Source organism: Heptranchias perlo, chromosome 17, assembly GCF_035084215.1.
Source record: "Heptranchias perlo isolate sHepPer1 chromosome 17, sHepPer1.hap1, whole genome shotgun sequence".
Taxonomy (NCBI): Eukaryota; Metazoa; Chordata; class Chondrichthyes; order Hexanchiformes; family Hexanchidae; genus Heptranchias; species Heptranchias perlo.
The window spans coordinates 6634762-6656700 of NC_090341.1; the positions used below are offsets into that span (position 1 = coordinate 6634762).

The window sequence follows — 21939 nt, forward strand, 5'->3', positions numbered from 1 at the left end:
CTCTTTGATAGAAGTGTTGGTTGAATGACAAAGCATTGGCTTCCTGGTATTGATACTGATGCTATCACTGCAATGGATACAGACAGGTTTATAGACTCTTGATTAAAATCAATACCATATTATACTACGTATGCTTGTGTAGAGCAGTTGATTAATTGCCAGACTCCTGTAGGGTACTCTCTTTTATTATTTGCTTGCCTTTGTTGTGAAAGGCTTGGGGTTTGTAGTTTTCTGCTGGTGGGGAGTCTAGGACAAGGGGACATAACCTTAAAATCAGAGCCAGGCCATTCAGGAGAGAAGTCTGAAACACTTCTTCACGCAAAGGGTGGTGGAAGTGTAGAACTCACTCCCATAAAAAGCAGTAGATGCTGGCTCAATTAATAATTTTAAACCTGAGATCGATAGATTTTCGCTAGCCGAGGGTATTAAGGGATATGGAGCCAAGGCAAGGACGACCAAAAAATTGATAAAAAGGGAGAAAATAGAATATGACAGTAAACTAGCAAGAAATATAAAAACGGATTGTAAGAACTTCTACAAGTATGTAAAAAGGAGGAGAGTAGCAAAAGTAAACATGGGTCCCCTAGAGGCTGAGACAGGAGAAATTATAATGGGGAATAAGGAAATGGCAGATGCGTTAAACAAATATTTTGTATCTGTCTTCACAGTACAAGACACAAAAAGCATACCAGACATAATGGGGAACCAAGGGGCTAATGAGAGTGAGGAACTTAAAGTAATTATTATCAGTAGAGAAAAATTACTTGAAAAACTAATGGGACTAAAAGCCAATAAATCCCCTGGACCTAATGGCCCACATCCGAGGGTTCTAAAAGAGGTGGCTGCAGATATAGTGGATGCATTGGCTATGATCTTCCAAAATTCCCTAGATTCTAGAATGGTCCCAGCAGATTGGAAGGTAGCAAACATAACCCCGCTATTCAAGAAAGAAGGGAGAGGGAAAAAAAGAACTACAGGCCCAGTTAGCCTGACAACAGTCATCGGGAAAATGCTGGAATCCATTATTAAGGAAGTGGTAACAGGGCACTTAGAAAATCATAATATGATTAGGCAGAGTCAACATGGTTGTATGACAGGGAAATCGTGTTTGACAAATTTATTAGAGTTTTTTGAGGATGAAACTAACAGGGTAGATAAAGGGGAACCAGTGGATGTAGTATATTTGGAGTTTCAAAAGGCATTCGATAAGATGCCACATAAAAGGTTGTTACACAAGATAAGGGCTCATGGGGTTGGGGGTAGTATATTAGCATGGATAGAGGATTGGTTAACGGACAGAAAACAGAGAGTAGGGATAAGCAGGTCATTTTCGGGTTGGCAGACTATAACTAGTGGGGTGCCGCAAGGATCGGTGCTTGGGCCTCAGCTATTTACAATCTATATTAATGACTTGGATGAAGGGACTTAGTGTAATGTATTCAAGTTTGCTGACGATACAAAGCTAGGTGGGAAAGTAAGCTTTGAGGAGGACACAAAGAGTCTGCAAAGGGATACTACGTATGCTTGTGTAGAGCAGTTGATTAATTGCCAGGCGCTTATAGGGTAGGAGCTCTTGTGAGGAAACAGCTCATGTGGGGAAATGTGAGGTTATTCACTTTGGTAGGAAGAATAGAAAAATAGAATTTTTTTAAATGGTGAGAAACTACTAAATGTTGGTGTCCGGAGAGACTTGGTTGTCCTGGTACAAGAAACACAAAAAGTTAGCATGCAGGTACAGCAGGCAATTAGGAAAGCAAATGGCATGTAGGCCTTTATTGCAAGGGGGTTGGAGTAAGGAAGTCTTACTACAATTGTACAGGGCTTTGGTGAGACCTCACCTGGAGTACTGCATAAAGTTTTGGTCTCCTTATTTAAGGAAGGATATACTTGCCTTGGAGGCGGTGCAACGAAGGTTCACTAGATTAATTCCTGGGATGAGAGGGTTATCCTATGAGGAGAAGTTGAGTAGAATGGGCCTATCCTCTCTGGAGTTTAGAAGAATGAGAGGTGATCTCATTGAAACATATAAGATTCTGAGGGGGCTTGACAGGGTAGATGCTGAGAAGTTGTTTCCCCTGGCTGGAGAGTCTAGAACTAGAGGGCATAGTCGCAGGTTAAGGGGTCGGCCATTTAAGACTGAGATGAGGAGGAATTTCTTCACTCATAGGGTTGTGAATCTTTGGAATTCTCTACCCCAGAGGGCTGTGGATGCTGAGTCATTGTGTATATTCAAGGCTGAGATAGATAGATTTTTGGACTCTAGGGGAATCAAGGGCTATGGGGATCGGGCAGGAAATTGGAGTTGAGGTTGAAGATCAGCCATGATCTGATTGAATGACGGAGCAGGCTCGAGGGGCCGTATGGCCTACTCCTGCTCCTATTTCTTAGTCCTTATGTTCTAAGGCGGGTATATGGATTTAGGATACAGATCAGGATATGATCTCATTGAATGGCAGAATTGGCTTGAGGGGCTGAATGGCCTACTCCTGTTCCTATGCTCCTAGAAATAATTAACTTGTGAATTCAATACAGAAAAAATCAGAATTCGGATGATAGAGACAGAAATCTGATGAACTTGGGGATCTCTTAGGATCTCTTCGCAACTCCAGTTAGAAAAGCTAACACGTACAGAGGGCAAATGCTCCACCCACTGTAGCACTAAACCGTAAAGACCACAGGGACCCAAGTTGTCAAACTCACTACAACTGAGGCATTACAATCGTCCTCTGTATCCTTAGGCAAGGAGGAGGACAATCAGTCAACGTTGCTGGTCCTAATTTTTTTGTGTGTGTGTGTTTTTTTCCTACGGTTCTATGTGTGTGAAAATTCAAGGAGGAAGTTCTAAGGAAGTCTTCTTTAGAGTTGCCAAACAAAAAGAAACAAGTCAAATCTGAGTTCAATTTCCTTGGCAAATACTAGACGAAGGAACTTTAAAGTGGGATAGGTCACCTGGAACAGTTTGACTTGGCTTGCTTCGAGCCAACTTTCACCACTCCCAAAGTTTGGACGTGTTTGGAATTCAAGATCAGGCTAATTTTTTTTTGAGTTTGTGCATTGGTGATTGCAGCCTGAACCACTTATGCTTGTGCTGGCTTTAAACATACCGAGGAGCACACACCCGTTTTAATGCACTTAAAACATGCACATATTTCTCTTCAAAGTCATTATCTTAATAGGCCAGAAAAGTTGTCGAATTTACTCTTATGTTCGTATAATTAAGAAAGAAGTACTTGTATTTCATCGTGCTTCCAAAATAGATATAAGCAAATGCTTTTTTTTTAGATGCTTATCCACTGATGTTAATTATGTTCCAGAGCAAGTGCAGGATAAAGGAACAGGAGACAAGATGAGAGCCCAGTAATGAGAAGATCCAACCTTTTTGGTGCTAATTGTGATACTGTTGCAGGCAAAGACACCATTAGAAGACTCCTGCATTTTGATGCTTCCAGTCCTAATAATAGAATCAATAATAATGTGATCTGTAAGTTGGCCCGAGTGTATTTGAGGTTGTTTCTTACTTGAATATGATGGCAGACTGCTTTAAATTGTTTCTATGCAAATGCAAGAAATATTAGAAGCAAAGTGTTAGAGCTCCAATCATATGCCTTTTGTTAATTAAACTATAAGGAGACTGGTTGTCCCAGTGTCATCAAACGAAAAACAAAAGTGCCCCCTTTTTAGAGGAGTGCAACTAATAAAGAACCTAAGCAAAAATAAGGGAAACTTATGAACTTAATTAATAATATTATTTGCACTATCCACCATGCCCTCCAGTCCCTGCGGTGCCCACCAGTCGCAGAAGGCCGCAAGCGTACTGCTGGACACAACGTGTTCCTTCTCCAGGGCCACCCAGGCATGGACAAGGCCGGGGAAGAGAGGCAGGCAGCCAGATGACCATCCCCATGGACCGCGTCCAACCTGGACCTGTGGGTGTCAAAGAGGAAACCAGAGGTGATCATATACTGGGTCTAGTGTTTAGTGATGAGCCTAACCTGATATCAGGTCTCTGTGTGGGAGAACACCTTGGTTACAGTGACCACAGTATTCTAAGGTTTTGATTGGCTGGTAGAACCAAAGGTACTGAAAGTCTATAATTAATTCCAGTTTACAGAAGGGCAAACTTTACTAAAATGGAAAGTTTTTAAGAACAAAATAAAACATGTGAAAGACAAATATGTGCCCAAAATCAAAAGAGATAATATGGAATTCGATCAACCATGGTCTCATTGAATGGCGGAACAGGCTCTGGGGCTAAATGGTCTACTCCTGCTCCTATCTGCCTATGTTCCTATAGTAAAGTTTCAACACTCTACAGGGAGTGGGCTGGCTAGCTGACAGGAAACAACAAGGGTACTGGCAGAGTGGCAGGGGAGGGACAGGAATGCTGTCATCCTGAGAGAGGATAGCGGGTTCACGTTCCATGGAGCCACTGCCACTTGCTGCCTCCTGTTATGCACCACCTTCTCCTGCAAGAAAACAGGACGTGTGTCGGTGAGAAAAAGCCACGGTGGCTGACTGGTCATGTACAAAGACAAATTAAACGTAAACAGTTTTTAAAAATTAAACATGCATAATACTGCGTTGGATTGAGAACTAGCTGGAAGCACGTAGGCGTAAAATGGCTATAGATGGATGTGGATCTGATTGGATGGTGTGGAGATGCCGGTGATGGACTGGGGTTGACAAATGTACAGAATCTTACAACACCAGGTTATAGTCCAACAATTTTATTTGAAAATCACAAGCTTTCGGAGGCTTTCTCCTTCATCAGGTGAATGTGGAAATCCTTGAACGTTTCGTATTTATATTCAGAGAACAATACCTGGTGATTACAGATAATCTTTCCAACTGCCCGTTGTCAAGGCAATCAAAGTGTTCAGATAGAGAGGTGTTACCTACAGGACTACCGAATATACAAACGGCCAGAACACAAAACAGAGAGAGAGAGAGGGAGAAACATCCGAAAGGAAAAGAAAGACAAAAAATGACCCGTTGTATTAAAAACAGATAACTTTTATTCGCTGGTGGGGTTAAGTGTAGCGTGACATGAACCCAAGATCCCGGTTGAGGCCGTCCTCATGGGTGCGGAACTTGGCGGATCTGATTGGAGACCCTCGCACGGATTGATGTGAGGACTGTTACTATTTACTATTTTCATTAATAATCTGGATGTAGGTGTTGGGGGAACACACTGGCAGCTATTCAACCATGACAGGCACATCACCCAAACATCTTGCAGGACACTCACCGACGCACGTCCTGTTTTCTTGCAGGAGAAGGTGGTGCATAACAGGAGGCAGCAAGCGGCAGTGGCTCCATGGAATGTGAATCTGCTGTCCTCACTCAGGATGACAGCATTCCTGTCCCACCCCTGCCACTCTGCCAGTACCCTTGTTGTTTCCTGTCAGCTAGCCAGCCCACTCCCTGTAGAGTGTTGAAACTTTATTATAGGAACATAGGCAGATAGGAACAGCAGTAGGCCATTTAGCCCCCGAGCCTGTTCCGCCATTCAATGAGACCATGGTTGATCTGTGACCGAATTCCATATTATCTCATTTACATGGATAGACTGGAGAAGCTGAGGTTGATCCTCTTGGAGTAGAGAAGGTTGAGAGGAGATTTGATAGAGGTATTCAAAATCATGAAAGGTCTAGACAGAGTAGATAGAGAGAAACTGTTCCCATTGGCGGAAGGGTCAAGAACGAGAGGAGATAGATTTAAGGTGATTGGCAAAAGAACCAAGGGCGACATGAAGAAAAACTTTTTTACACAGCGAATGGTTATGATCTGGAATGCACTGCCTGAGGGGGTGGTGGAGGCAGATTCAATCATGGCCTTCAAAAGGGAATTGGACAAGTAGTTGAAGGGAAAAAGATTGCAGGGCTACGGGGAAAGGGCGGGAGAGTGGGACTAGCTCTTCCAGAGAGCCAGCACGGGCTCGATGGGCCGAATGGCCTCCTTCCGTGCTGTAACCATTCTATAATTCTATATACCCGCCTTAGCCCCATATCCCTTAATACCTTAAAAATCTATCAATCTCAGATTTAAAATTTAAAAATTAAGCTAGCATCAACTGCCATTTCCAGCAGAGCGTACCAAATTTCTCCCACCCTTTGCGTGTAAAAGCATTTCCTAACTTCACTCCTGAAAGTCCTGGCTCTAATTTTTAGGCTATGTACCATAGTCCTAGTATTCAAGTATATGAGACCTCCAAAAACAGGTACAAATGCATCAGCAATCAGAAGCAATAACCTAGCAACTAACCGTAACTTTTTTTTTATTCGTTCATGGGATGTGGGCGTCGCTGGCGAGGCCAGCATTTATTGCCCATCCCTAACTGCCCTTGAGAAGGTGGTGGTGAGCCGCCTTCTTGAACCGCTGCAGTCCGTGTGGTAACCCCTGCATGATCCCTTTAAATAGCACTGGTGGCCGGTCCTCCATGCTGTTTACGACCTGTTCAGCTGTGCGAGGTTAAGACTGGTTGGCTGGAGTGTTGAGTTCCAAAATCATATCTGTCCCCTTAAATCAGCGTTGCACACTGACCTAACGCATATTCTCCCTAATTTACATGCAGCCAACATTCGTTATCTGTGCAAACACCTTTACCAAGGTGGCGTCCGGCGCACGTCACGCGCATTCCAGGCGCCATTTTGGGTCCTTCGGAGGCTGCGTGGCGCCTACAAAAACGGGTGCTACGCGGCCCAATTTATAGCCCAGTTAAGAAAAATCTGGAAATAACAAGCTAGTATCAGTAAAAGTGACCACGAAGCTGTCGGATTGTCTTTAAAAACCCAACGAATGCCATTTAGGGAAGGAAATCTGCTGTCCTTAAAACACTCTGGCCTACATGTGACTCCAATCCCACACCAACGTGGTTGATTCTTAATGGTCCTTTGCAGTGGCCTAGCAAGCCATTAAGGCCCACCCCCCCTCCGCCTACTCAGGGCAACTAAGGATGGGTAATTATATGTTGGCCTTGCCGGCCATGCCCATATCCTAAGGATGAATATTTTTTTTAAAATCATCCTGGTCAACATCAGTCCTATTTGTGCTTATATTCTTTATTCACTTGTTTGCCCTGTTAGAATTTTGTGTGTCTGAAGGTTTGGAAGGGGCTGTTGCTCATCAGTGGACGAGCCCTAAACCAGGTGGCCGAGATCTGTCACTTTCAGCAACGTGAGGTTCAAATTTTCTATGTAGTCCCCAAAGCTCCACGATGTACACCTAATCATATGAACATAAGAAATAGGAGCAGGAGTAGGCCAATCGGCCCCTCGAGCCTGGTCCGCCATTCAATAAGATCATGGCTGATCTGATCCTAACCTCAAATCTAAATTCATGTCCAATTTCCTGCCCGCTCCCCGTAACCCCTAATTCCCTTTACTTCTAGGAAACTGTCTATTTCTGTTTTAAATTTATTTAATGATGTAGCTTCCACAGCTTCCTGCGGCAGCAAATTCCACAGACCTACTACCCTCTGAGTGAAGAAGTTTCTCCTCATCTCAGTTTTGAAAGAGCAGCCCCTTATTCTAAGATTATGCCCCCTAGTTCTAGTTTCACCCATCCTTGGGAACATCCTTACCGCATCCACCCGATCAAGCCCCTTCACAATCTTATATGTTTCAATAAGATCGCCTCTTATTCTTCTGAACTCCAATGAGTAGAGTCCCAATCTACTCAACCTCTCCTCATATGTCCGCCACCTCATCCCCGGGATTAACCGAGTGAACCTTCTTTGTTCACATGGACAAAATCAGTTCACATGGACAAAATGCTTGGACACTCCTGGTCTACATAATCTCAACCAGTTCCCAGAGGGCACGAATCCACAGCACACCTGTGGTCAAAACTAGCACTAATCCAAATTCAGTTCAGTATTCACGGTTGCTTGCAGTTTCAGTGGGACCCCCTTGCTTATCCTGATTGGTAGCTCCATTCAGAAGAGATAAAAAGTAACTCTTTAACCCCGCCATGGGTAAAAGGACCAAATGATGCAAGGACTAGGCTGAGCTGGTCCAATATAAGTCCCTTGTCTGAGCTGTGTTGGCTGATCTCAACCCAGCATCCCTGAACAAACAAGCACTCAGTCAGGATTCCTACTCCTACGGGAAAGCACGTGCACGTAGGATGCAGTTTGGGGAGGTAAAGATGTTTTAATGTGTGGCTTCGCAACATTCAGTCGAACCTTACCCATGAATATCGGCCACTTGGATGAGATGCTGGAGGTCAAATGGTCCCAGTACTTTCAGAGTAGGCAGAGAAAACAGCTGGAGCATTGAGGATGGGGGTAAGGAAGAGAATCTACTCCTGCAATCTTTTATTCCCGATTGCAGATACCTTTTTATTAATTTCAAGAAAGATATTTACGCTCCTAGATTTTTTTTTATTCACCTGCCAACTCAGAGTTTCGTGAAAATAGTCTTTAAAAAGTAAGATCAGACTTACCTTTTCGTTTACTCCTTTTTGTTTGCAGACTTGCCGCCTTGGATTTCAGCTGTGTTACCTCTTTCTCCTTCATCGCTGGGAATTGTGTTTTCTGAATTTTCGTCCCTGGAGTTTCAAAATCCTGGACTTTCTTCCTTTTCCTCCATGGAATCGCGAAAGCCTGGATTTTCTTCCCTGGAGTCTCAAAATCCTGGATTTTCTTCCCTGGAATCTCAAAATCCTGGATTTTCTTCCCTGGAATCTCAAAATCCTGGATTTTCTTCCTCTTCTTCCCTGGAATCGCGAAAGCCTGTATTTTCTTCCCTGGAGTCTCAAAATCCTGGATTTTCTTCCCTGGAGTCTCAAAATCCTGGATTTTCTTCCTCTTCTTCCCTGGAATCGTGAAATCCTGGATTTTCTTCCCTGGAGTCTCAAAATCCTGGATTTTCTTCCCTGGAATCTCAAAATCCTGGATTTTCTTCCCTGGAATCTCAAAATCCTGGATTTTCTTCCTCTTCTTCCCTGGAATCGTGAAAGCCTGGATTTTCTTCCCTGGAGTCTCAAAATCCTGGAATTTCTTCCTCTTCTTCCCTGGAATCGTGAAATCCTGGATTTTCTTCCCTGGTGTCTCAAAATCCTGGATTTTCTTCCCTGGAGTCTCAAAATCCTGGATTTTCTTCCTCTTCTTCCTTGGAATCGTGAAATCCTGGATTTTCCTCCCTGGAGTTTCAAAATCCTGGATTTTCTTCCCCGTCTTCCTTAGAATCGCGAAATCCTGTATTTTCTTCCCTGGAGTCTCAAAATCCTGTATTTTCTTCCCTAGAGTTTCTAAATCCTGTATTCTCTTCATTTTTATGCCCAAATTTTCTAATCCTTGCATTACTTTTTCTTTTTTTCCTGGAACCTCTAAATTCTCAGATAGCTCTTTTCTCTCTAGAGTCTCTAAGTTCTGAGTTTTCATTTGTTTCTTCTCTAGAGACTCTGCTTTTTGAGTAACTTTCTTGATCTTGTTTGCTGGTTTGTTCAAAACAAAGAGAAACATTTTATTAAAATTAATTGATGTGATACAGTTAGTTTGTGATCTGAGGTACAGTAATATAAAGTCAAACACTATTTTTACAAACTCACCGAAACCAAGAAGATAGTGAGGTCGAAATTAGTCGGGCAGAGCGCGCCTGAAGCAAGAGGCCTGAGAATCGATGGAAATTGGTCCTCAGGCCTCATCTGAGTTGGGGACCGTTCCCTTAGACTAGAAGGAGGCTAATGTAGTTCCGATCTTTAAAAAGGGAGATAAGACAAATCCAGGTGACTATAGATCCATTAGCTTGACATCAGCAATAGGGAAGATGCTTGAGGGAATCATTAGGGATGTCCTATTTGACCACTTAGACAGAGAAGGACATATCAGGGATACTCAACTTGGCTTCAGAAAAAGGAGGCCCTGTCTTACTAATTTGATTGTATTTTTTGAAGAAGTCACTAAGATAGTGGATGAGGGGAGTCTGCCTAGACTTTTAAAAAGCTTTTGATGAGGTACAGCATAAGAGGCTTCTCTACAAGATTGAAGCTTCAGGTATTAGTGGAAATCTACTGCATTGGATTGAGAACTAGCTGAAAGCCCATAGGCATAAAGTGGCTGTAGATAGATGTGGACCTGATTGGAAACCAGTCCACAGTGGTCTCTTGCAATGGATTGGTATTAGGGCTGTTAATATTTACTATTTTTATTAATGATCTAGGTGATGGGGGAACGATCTGCAATTCTGCAGATGATACCAAGATATGTGGACGATGCTCGACTACTACAAGCGGATCTAGATGCACTGGGGGGATTGGGCCCATGATTGGCAAACTACATTTATCTTAGAAAAGTGCAGTGTTATGTATGTGGGCAGGGCGAATGCTGAATATACATACACCCTTCAGAGAAAATAACTAGTTTGCAACAGAGAAGGAAGCCATTCGGCCCCTCATGTCAGTGCCAGCTCTTTGCTAGAGCAATCCAAAACTAATCCCACTGCCCTGCTCTTTCCCATGGTCCTGTATTTTCCTTCACTTCAAATATTTATCCAATTTTCCTTTAAAAGATGCAATGGCCTCTGTCTCAACCAGTCCCTGCGGCAAAGAATCCCATAGTCCAACAAACCTCAAAATAAATAAACTTCTTGCAATCTCTCTCCTCACTCTCTTAGTGATAATTTTAAATTGATGACTACTCGTCACTGACTCTCCAATCATTGGGATCTGGAAAAAATGGCCATGCAGCTGTATTTTTTAAACATTTTTAGTTTTGCCCAATATAAGAGCCACTGAAATTACATTGTTTACATCTGATGATGTTTTTTCTTGTTGAGGAACCAAGGCCAGGGGTGTCAAAGCTGCAGTCCTGGTAACCCAGCCCTCAGTACGGTAATGTAGTGGTTATGTTCCTGGGCTAGTGACATGCTGTTGTATAAAGTCAAACACTATTTTTACAAACTCACAAAAACCATGAAGATAATGGGGTAGAAATTAGTCGGGCAGTGGGTCCGAGGCAAGAGCCCTAATGATCGATGAAAATTGGTCCTCAAGCCTTCTCTGAATAATAGGGAGAGCTACCGGTTCTAGTCGCGCCTCCATCTGCAGCTCACCTGATGAGAGAAGTCAATTTCGGTCAATTCCCAATTTGCATTAATTGAAGTGACTAGCCACCAGCATTAATCCCAGATCCTCCACCATAGGGTCTTCTGAGGCAGCTTCATACTTAGCACTTTTATAGCTTGGGCCATGGGAGAGCGAAATCTGTATGTTGGCTCCCCTTGTGATTTATTGCTAAAAACTGGCTCCATTATCTTAATGGCTGTATTGCACACTGATATTTTCATGGGTCTATGATTCTGTTATGAAGATAAGAGATGGTTTTTCCAATGTAAACATGGGAGTCAGTGTACTGGCATCACATGCCCATTACACAAACTATGCAAGAGCCAAATATAAGTTACAGAACATTTCTGTTTTTTTTATTATTTGTTCATGGGATGTGGGTGAAGCTGGCAAGGCCGCATTTATTGGCCTAGTTGACCTGAGAAGGTGGTGAGGGGGACTTCATCTTGAACCACTGCAGTTTTTGTGGTGACGGTGCTCTCACAATGGTGTTAGGTAAAGTTACTGACCCAAGGACAATGAAGGAACAGTGTCCAAATCAGGATGATGTGTGAGTTGGAGGGGAACTTGGAGGTGATGGAGTTCCCATGACATTGCTGCTTTTGTCCTTCTCAGTGGTAGAGGCTTCAGAACATAAGAAATAAGAGCAGGAGTAGGCCATACGGCCCCTCGAGCCTGCTCTGGATTCAATTATATCATGGCTGATCTTCGACCTCAACTCCACTTTCCTGTCCGATCCCCATATCCCTTCATTCCACTAGAGTCCAAAAATCTATCTATCTCAGCCTTGAATATACTCAACGACTCAGCATCCACAGCCCTCTGGGGAAGAGAATTCCAAAGATTCACAACCCTATGAGTGAAGAAATTCCTCCTCATCTCAGTCTTAAATAGCTGACACCTTATCCTGAGACTATGCCCCCTAGTTCTAGACTGTCCAGCCAGGGGAAACAACCTCTCTGCATCTACTCTGTCAAGCACCCTCATAATCTTATATATTTCAATAAAATCACCTCTCATTCTTCTAAACTCCAGAGAATATAGGCCCGTTCTACTTAATCTCTCCTCACAGGATAACCCTCCCATCCCAGGAATCAATCTAGTGAACCTTCGTTGCACCGCCTCTAAGACAAGTATATCCTTCCTTAGATAAGGAGACCAAAACTGTACGCAGTACTCCAGGTATGGTCTCACCAAAGCCCTGTACAATTGTAGCAAGACTTCCTTACTCTTGTACTCCAACCCCCTTGCAATAAAGGCCAACATGCTATTTGCCTTCCTAATTGCTTGCTGTACCTGTATGCTAATTTTTTGTGTTTCTTGTACGAGGACACCCAGATCTCCCTGAACACCAACATTTTATAGTTACTCACCATTTAAAAAATATTCTGCTTTTCTATTCTTCCTACCAAAGTGAATAACCTCACATTTCTCCATATTATACTCCATCTGCCACCTTCTTGGCCCTCACTTAATCTGTCTATATCCCTTTGCAGACTCTGTGTCCTTCTCACTGCTTACTTTCCCACCTACCTTTGTATCGTCAGCAAACTTGGATACATTACACTCGGTCCCTTCATCTAAGTCATTAATATAGATTGTAAATAGCTGAGGCCCAAGTCAGAGGAGGGAAACATTATTGAATTAACCTTGGTCAATTGCCACAGTGCATTCTGTAGATTGTACATACTGCAGCCACAGTGCGCCAGTGGTGGAAGGGGTGGATACTGAGTCCAGTGACAGGGATAACGATCAAGTGAACTGCTCTCTTCTGGGTGGTATCAAGTGTTTTTGCAAAAAATAAAGACTTGCATTTATGTCGGGCCTTTCAAGACCTCAGGACTTCCCAAAGTGCTTTAAAGCTAATGCAGTACTTTTGAAGTGTAGTCACTGTTGTAATATAGGAAACGCAGCCAATTTGCGTACAGCATGATCCCACAAACAGCAATGTGGTAATGACCAAATCATCTGCAGCAGGACACATCCTGGTGAGTGGTAAGTATTCCATCACACTCCTGACTTGAGCTTGGTAGATGGTGGTGAGGATTTGAAGGGTCAGGAGGTAAGCCACTCAACACAGAGTACCCAGACCCTCCACTGCTCCTGTAGTCAGTGTTTATATGGCTGATCCAGTCCAGCTTCTGGTCAATGGTGAAGCCCCCCCCCATCCCCTAGACGTTAATTGTCATTGAAGGTAGGCGGAGATGGTTGGGATTTCTCTTGTTCTAGATGGTCATTACCTGGCACCTATGTGGCACGACTGTTACCTGCCACTTTTTGTTAACCAGGTCTTGCTGTTGCCTGGCATGGGCTACTTCATTGTCGAAAGAGTTGTGAATGGAGCTGAACACTCTGGAAGCATCAGTGACTAACGTTATGATGGACGGAAGGTCATAGATGAAGCAGCGAAGATGGTTGGGCTGAGGGTGCTTCCCTGAGGAACTCCTGCAATAATGTCCTGGGAAACATATGAACATAGGAACTGGAGCAGGCTATTCAGCCTCCCGAGCCTGTTCCGCCATTCAGTTAGATCATGGCTGATCTGTATCTCAACTCCATTTACCTGCCTTTGTTCCATATCCCTTGATACCCTTACCTAACAAAAATCTATCGATACCAGTCTTGAAAATTTCAATTGACCCCCAGCATCCACAGCCCTTTTGGGGGAAGAGAGTTCCAGATTTACACTACCCTTTGTGCGAAATAGTGCTTTCTGATTTCACTCCAAATTCTAATTTTAAGATTACGCCCTCTTGTTCTGGATTCCCCCACCAGAGGAAATAGTTTCACTGAATATACCCTATCAAATCCCTTAATCATTTACGCACTGGTAGCATTCTGGTGAATCTGCGCTGTACCCCTTCTAAGGCCAATATATCTTTCCTGAAGTTCGGGGCCAAAAACTGAACGCAGTACTACAGATGGGGTCTGACCAAGTCTCTGTTCAACTGAAGCATCACTTCACTTTTGAATTCCAATCCTCAATTTGAATTCCAATTGAAGTAAAAGCCAACATTCCATTAACCTTTTTGATTACTTTTTATACCTGTGCACTAGCTTTTAGTGATTTGTATTCATGGACACATAAATCCCTTTGCTCCTCCACAGCTCCTAATCTCTCACCATCAAGAAAATATTCTGATTTGTCTTTCTCAGATCAAAGTGGATGACTTCATCCCTTCCCCACATTGAACTCCATCTGCCATAGTTTTGCCCATTCACTTAGTCCGACTATGTCCCTTTGTAACTTCCTCCTCCCATCCACACAACTTATTGTACCTCCTAACTAAGTGTCATCTGCAAACTTGGATATGCAACTCTCTATTCCTTCATCCAAGTCATTAATATATATGAAAAGCTGAGGCCCCAGTAGAGATTCCTGGGGAACACCACTTGTCACATCCCATCAATCAGAGACCAGACGCTTTGTACCAACTCTGTCTCCTACCATCTCAACCAATTACCAACCCAATAGGTTACCTCCAATTCCACGTGCTCTTCTTTGGGGCTATGATGACTGGCCTCCGACAATCACAAACATCTTCCTTTGCATCAGCTATGACTACAGTCCCTGCAGGGTTTTCCCGTTGATCCCCATTAACTTCAGTTTTGTTGGGACTCCATGGTGCCTGACAGAGTCAAATGCCGATTTAACGTCGAGGACAGCTACTATCACCACTCCTCTGTCATTCAACTCGTGTCCGTATCAAGGCCGTGATGCGGCCTGGAGCCAAGTGGTTCTGGTGGAACCCCAAATGAGCATCAGCAAGCAGGCTATTGGCAAGTAGCTGTCATTTGATGGTATTATTAATTATTCCTTCCATCCCTTTACTAATGATTTGGAGGAGGTTGATAGGGAGGTAATCGACCGGGTCAGATTTATTTTGTTTTTCGTGGATAGGACATACCTGGGCAATTCTCCACATTGTTGGGTGGATGCCATAGAATCATAGCTGTGCTGTAACAACTCGGTTGGGGGAGCAGCTAGCTCGGGTGCACTGCAGGTGAGGATGTTGTTAGGGCCCGTAGCCTTTGCCGTGCAGCGTGCACTCAGCCGCTCCTTAGTGTCATGTGGAGTGAATCTAATTGGCTGGACACTGGTATCTATGATGGTGGGGACCTCGGATGGAGGATGAGTATGATGATCTACTCGGCACTTGCAAACATTTCAGCCTTGGTTCCTCCACTCATGTGCTGGGCTCCACCATGTTTGAGGATGGGGATGTTCATGGAGCCTCCTTCTCCTGTTATTTGCCTGGTTGCTAACCACCTTTATCGACTGGATGTGGTAAAGCTAGAGAGCTTTGCTCCGATCCGTTGGTTGTGGGTCTGCCTAGCTCTCTGTCTATAGCCTGCAACTTTTAGTGTTTAGTACGCAGGTAGCCTTGTGGAATAGTTTCACTCAGTTCATACCTCTTTCTAAGGAATGCCTGATGTTGTTCCTGGTACTAAGAGTCAACCACATAGTGTGGGACTGGAGTCAGTGCAGGCCAGACTGGATAGGAATGGCAGGTTCCCTTCCCTGAAGGACATTAGTGAACTAGTTGAGTTTTATGACAATCCAAGAGCTTTCATGGTTATTTTTCTGGTGCTAGTCCACAAATTACCTGATTTATTCAATTTAATTTCACAACTTGCCATTGCCTCATTTATATTACAATCACAGCTTTCCCTTTCTGACGAAAGGACTGCGATCTGAAACGTTAACTCTGTTTCTTTCTCCTCAGAGTGCTGCCTCACTTGCTGAGCTTTTCCAGCATTTTCTGTTTTTATTTCTCATTCTGATGTCAGGATAACATCCATACAGGCCAACGTGACAAAGATGGCTGAGTGGCTGAGATCTGGCTACATGCCAGAATCAAAATGGTGGACTGGACGCAACTGTCACCACCAGCAGTCATTTACCTTAGCCGTCACTTTGCTTTGAGGCATACCCAGCGAAGGCCCCATCTCCAGGAGGGTTTTAATGCCTCCAAACGGCAGTGAGACTTGGACATTAGAGCATTGCTGCCAAAGGCAATCTTGTTATCAGAAGCAATCCTGCAAGATAAATACAGTTGAACATTTGCCAGCCTCATCTCAATTGTCATTGTTGTGTTTCTCTCACCTGCTAGCTCTCTGGTAATATCCTTCCTAGAGTTCTTGTCTTGCTTTTTACCAGCCTCAATCAACTTCAAAATAAGCTTGCAATCACAAGGGCTCAGAGTCTTTCCCTTTAACACTTTCCTTTTGAGTTTCTTCAGTTTTCTGTGATACCCCTTCTTGAACTCTCTCTTCAGATCATTTAGGGTTGTCTGTGGAGCAGTTTTCATATCGATACACAGATAATCAATATTGTGGAATTTTATTTGTTTTTTTATGATTGGGAGCATATCATCAATAGCAAATCCTGATAAATGAAAAAAAAAAGGCAGAAAAATGTCAGAACAGACTCTTGGTACAGACTTTTCTACATATATTGAGGTAAATGTTATGATTTATCAATCCCAGTGTAAACTACAGCTGGTGGGAGGGCCACTGCAAACAAAGACCATAGGAATTTATAATGGACGTGCACAACTAAGGACTTGGGTTGCCAACGCTCCAGGGTTGTCTTGGAGTCTCCAGGAATTGGAGATTAATCTGTAGGACCCTGCTGCGAGCAAAATCCCAGGAGAAAAATCATAGGGGCACTGAACAAAATTGTGTTTTTTTTTTCATTTTCTTTCAACACTTTTATTTATTAGTTATAAAAATATTGGAGCTGGGGAAGAAAAGGTTGTTTCGCTAACAGTCAAGATTAATCCAATTGGGTAACAGAGAGTCTGTTCCCTTTCCAATTGGAGCGGGAAGGCAGCGCGCCTGGAGGATGGACCAATGGCGGGAGTGTGGGGGCGGAGCGGTTCGAGTCGAGAGGTCATGTGATGAAACCTCCAGGAATACACCCAACTAGAGTTGGCAACCCTACTAAGGACAGAATGTGTGACTTTCAAATGGGGACTGAATTGCTTCAGCATGCCCCCGGTGTTCTTATTCCTGCCCTCTAATCGCGCTTTGCCTGAAGACTACTCTTACTTTTGACTCTCTGTCTGCAACACAGGAGATCAACTAAACTTGCTTATAATAGAAAAGGAGGAGAGCATTGTCGGGGGTCGGGACAACAAGAGACCTGAGCAGGTGGGAGTGGGAGGGGAGGAAGCCTTTAGCCTGTTTAGTAGAGCAAAGGGGAGGTTGATCTACACCCCCCACCCCCCGCCATGGAACAAGACCCCTTTGGTATTAAGAATCCCTTGGCTTTGAAATTACACTGTGAGGTAATGGTGCATGAACACTTAACGCGTTGTCCAAAATTCTTCTCTCTGCTATTTTCTCAATTAGTCCTTTTACTTGAAACAGATCAAATAGCAGAGAGAGGAATTTCAGATGAGTTTGCTGAGCATCCATCAGCCTTCATCCCACAGCATAATTTCCAGGCCCTTGGGATTACTATCAGGCGGCTGGTTTCCTGGCATCACGCTGCCAACAGGCAGTCTCACCCGCTGGTGCACGGATTGTGGCGGCACACCAATTACCGGAAATCACCAGAAGCTCGGCATTTACAATAACTCCTCACTGCCGACGATTTGTTGCCGCAAAGGGTTTGTTAGCGCTGTCTCACCGCCCAATGGGACTTCTTTATGCCAAGCTATAGTATACGGGAAGCAATCCGTGTAGGAAGTGTAGGGATATAGATGGATGTCACACCGCACTAGATCAAACCACTTGCCCTCCCAGCTGTAATTAACAAGGTGCAAAATGTGGATGTTTAAACACTAGCTTCTGAAGCAATCACAGTGGTTAGATGATTTCCTCCGCCTGCTAGCTGTAGAAAAATTATACATTTGTTCTTTGCAAACGGGCTTGTAATTCTTGCTACAGCGAGCTCAAAGAAGAAATCTTCTCCCACTCTAATATAGTAGTATTTTAGCTCTTGTACTGCCAAGAGTTAAATGATTGCAGGTCTGCATAGATTGGACACTGGGCAGAAAGCTGAGATCTCCATACTTAAACAATGGAGATATGAGAATTGCACATATCTGGCAAGTGACTGAATATATATATATATATATATATATATATATATACAGTGTAACGATCAAATCCTAGGGCTCCAGTCTTGGCATTTTTAGCTCACAATTAAGGGAAGAACTGTCAAGAATAAAGGCAGGAATGACTCTATATGGGATTAAAGTAGACAGGGCTTGATGGCCGGCGCGGACACGATGGGCCGAAGGGCCTCTATCCGTGCTGTATAACTCTATGACTCTATGACTCTAGGAGCTCACGGAGTTTGGCTCTGAACTGAGGTGGAGTTTGGCTCAAGGCATCGTGCTCTGTGTGTTTGGGATCCAATTATGCTAATCTTTAGTTTCCGTTCAGTAGCCAATAGGAAGTTTAGTCGGAGGAAAGACTGATTCAGCAGCTCAAGCATAAAGTTCAGGAAGTTCTAAGATAAAGCGTTGTTACACCTCGTGTTGTCTCGTCGCCTGAAAAACATCCATTAACCACTATTCTCTGTTTTCTGCCCTGTAACCATGGCTCTATCAATGTTGCCCCATTCCCTTTTACACTATGGGGCGGATCTTGAGTTTGTGCGATAGTGTAAAACGGGTGATAGCGAATCAGCAGCCCATTTTACATCTCTCCCCATTTTTATTTCCACCGGCTTCAATGGAAATAAAAATCGGGAGAGGTGTGAAAGGGGGCAGCCGACTCGCTATCACTATCGCACAAACTCAAGATCTACCCCTGTGTGCCTTAATTTTATCAACAAGCCTCCAATGCAGCACTTTATTAAACACCTTTTGAAAATTCACATATGCAACACCCACTGCATTTTCTTACTCAATGCACTCCACTGTTTCCTCAAAGAACTCTAGTGAATTTGCGCGGCAAGACTTACCATGCCAGCTGTCCATAATGAACCCACAAGTTTCTATTATCTTTAATATCTTTATTTAGTATCTCTGCCATACCTTCATCCATCACAACTAGATTCCCCCTTCTTCCCTGAGTGGTCCTACCCTCTCTTTAACTATTTTATAACTTTAAATATGCTTACAAAAGGCCTTTTATATTATCTGGCAGACATTTTTCATATTTTCTTTTCACCCTTCTAATCTCCCCATTACACTGTCAAAATGCCTCATAATTTTCTTTAGTGTTGTTGGCCCTGGTTTTATCATTTATTTCTCTTCTAAGCTTTAGTTTAGTTTTGTTGCTTGGTCCAACTCTCTGACGTGGGAAGCGACTTGGAATGTTTCATTATATTAAAGGAGCTATACAAATGTAAGTTATTGTTGAGGCAGAAACATCTGTAACAGGGAGACGGTCGAGTTGGCATTCTGGATCAAATGGGCCGAAGGGGCCTTCTTCATTCAAACCGACCTTGCGACCTTCTCTCCAGACCGCAAAGCTTAAACTTATCCAATCTTTCCTCAGGGCACGCTCCCTTTACTTCAGGGATTCAAACCTCCCCGAGGCCTAACCAGTATAAAACACTGGTTAGGCCACAGCTGGAGTACTGTGTGCAGTTCTGGTCGCCACACTACAGGAAGGATGTGATCGCTTTGGAGAGGGTGCAGAGGAGATTCACCAGGATGTTACCAAGGCTGGAGCGCTTCAGCTATGAAGAGAGACTGGGAAGATTGGGTTTGTTTTCCTTGGAGCAGAGGAGGCTGAGGGGGGACATGATTGAGGTGTACAAAATTATGAGGGACACAGATAGGATGGATACTAAGGAGCTTTTTCCCTTCGTTGAGGGTTCTATAACAAGGGGACATAGATTCAAGGTAAAAGGCGGGAGGTTTAGAGGGGATTTTAGAAAGAACTTTTTCACCCAGAGGGTGGTTGGAGTCTGGAACTCACTGTCTGAAAGGGTTGTGGAGGCAGGAACCCTCACAACGTTCAAGAAGCATTTGGATGAGCACTTGAAATGCCATAGCATACAAGGCTACGGACCAAATGCTGGAATATGGGATTAGAGTAGACAGGGCTGATGGCCGGCGCGGACACGATGGGCCGAAGGGCCTCTATCCGTGCTGTATGACTCTATGACTCTATGACTTACCTCCGCAAAAGAATTCCAGCGCACTTCTGTAAGATCCGCCTTTGAAGTGGTTTGTGAAAGAAAATATTGCAGTCGCCCTGGTCGCACGTGGAAATTCCTCTCTTAACCCATCCTGTAGCTTCTGGTGTAAAGGAGGGAGGTGCTTTATCCCTTCAGACGCTCCTCTTTCATACAGTAGGCTAAGATTTAGGAGAGCAGCATAAGATAATATCTTCAGTCGGAACTCTATACATCCTGATGCAATGCTCAAAAGCTTAGTTTGCATAGAATGAAAAATTCTTTCAAATTTCAAGCGTAATTCAGGTTCAGTTTTGAATAATTTTTTAAATAGCTTGTCAAATTCTTCATTTGCTTCTTTTTTGCCATCAATAGCCTTGCATATGATTTCACTTTTAATTTTACAATCTGCGGAGGAAGACAGACAAAACTTATACTTTAATGGTAGCAATTACTGCACAGCAGGCTGCTTCCCCTGTTCCCCTAATTTACCCCCTTCTGATCCGAAGATAACAGGGTAGATTTTCCTCCCTGGGCTTCTGGCTGGGTTCCTGACAGACAGGTGAAGCGCAATTGAGGTGTGCTGTTCCCCTCTAGGAGGAAGGAGGCACCCTCCCAGTGTGAGCCCACCTCCTTGCAGGGCTTACCACTGGGAGGGTGGGGTGGTGACAATGGCGCCTAGTCACCAGCTTCACGGTCTTTGGACTGCTGCTGGAGAGGCCTGAAGATCGTCTTTGGAGGGGGACGGGGGGGGGGGGGGGGGGGGGAAACGAAATGCCTTAAAATTGGGACGATAGCTATCCTCAAACTACTCCCTGTAGTCCCTCCAGTCCATGAGAGATCCTGGCTCAAGACCTTAGCCGCCCCTCTGCTGGGGCTGACGAACGGGAAAGTGAGGCAGGAGGCCATGAGCTCCCTTCTCCAGCCTCATTATAATGGTTATGCTGGTCCTACGCCTACCCCAGGTGGAGGCCCAGTTACTCTGCATGGGAAATCCTGGGGCGGCATAGTGGGGAGGGAGAGACCTGAGGTAATGGATACCACCCCCATTTCTTCTTCTTCACTGCACCTGGGAGTCGAGCGTTCCCCGGGTGCAACAAAGAGGGAAACCTCCCCCATTGACTCTGGCTGGTACGGTTCCATGGGTGACATCCTGTGTGAGCCGAGACAGTATCAGCAAGATATTTGACCGCATGGGAGAAGGCATCACGGCCCAGTCATTCAGACCCTGCCATCAACTGACGGCCACATGCATTCACATTCCAACATGGGTCACTGGATTGAAATCAGGAGCAGGGTTCCCCATCCATCCCCCCTCCCCCTTAGTCCAGGGACTCCGAAACCAGTTGAAAAGCCCCAACTATTGCCCCAGCTGAGTTCAGCCAATTGGGCAAGGATCAAACATAAGACCTTCTGGTCCAGAGTCCCAGTATCATAGAGCATTTAAACAGATACAGCTTCAGGCACAGAATTAGAGTATAGGCTTGCCTGTACTGATATTGTGGATGGGGCTGTGATCTTCACGTCTATTCTTGACTGTTTTACATAGATAAAAGAGTAATAAATATCACAATCGCAGGAGAAAAAGGACTGCAGGAACCATATGCCTTTAGCTGAAATAAAGCACAGTAAACTTGCCAGTAATTTATTCCCTTAAAGGAGAAGGAAATCTTTGGCAGATACTGTTTGCCCAAATAGCTCCCCGATGTCTACTTGACAAGACAAAAGCATAAAAATAAAGATGTATTTTACCCTGTATTGAACTAACTACACTTTGGTCAACAGAC

General features: G+C 44.0%; 1 protein-coding gene across 1 annotated transcript in view; it reads right to left on the reverse strand.

Annotated features, from left to right (window-relative positions):
* The window catches only part of LOC137334009 (uncharacterized), a 38007-nt gene extending 17512 nt beyond the window's left edge, over window positions 1–20495 (reverse strand). The window contains exons 1-3 of the mRNA XM_067998410.1: window positions 20156–20495; window positions 16175–16456; window positions 8446–9438 (exon numbers count right to left, since the gene is read on the reverse strand). Of these exons, the coding sequence (XP_067854511.1) occupies window positions 8446–9438; window positions 16175–16456; window positions 20156–20420 (1540 nt within the window). The 5' untranslated portion in view covers window positions 20421–20495. The remainder of the gene's footprint in view (window positions 1–8445; window positions 9439–16174; window positions 16457–20155) is intronic.
* Between the last annotated feature and the right edge of the window lie 1444 nt (window positions 20496–21939).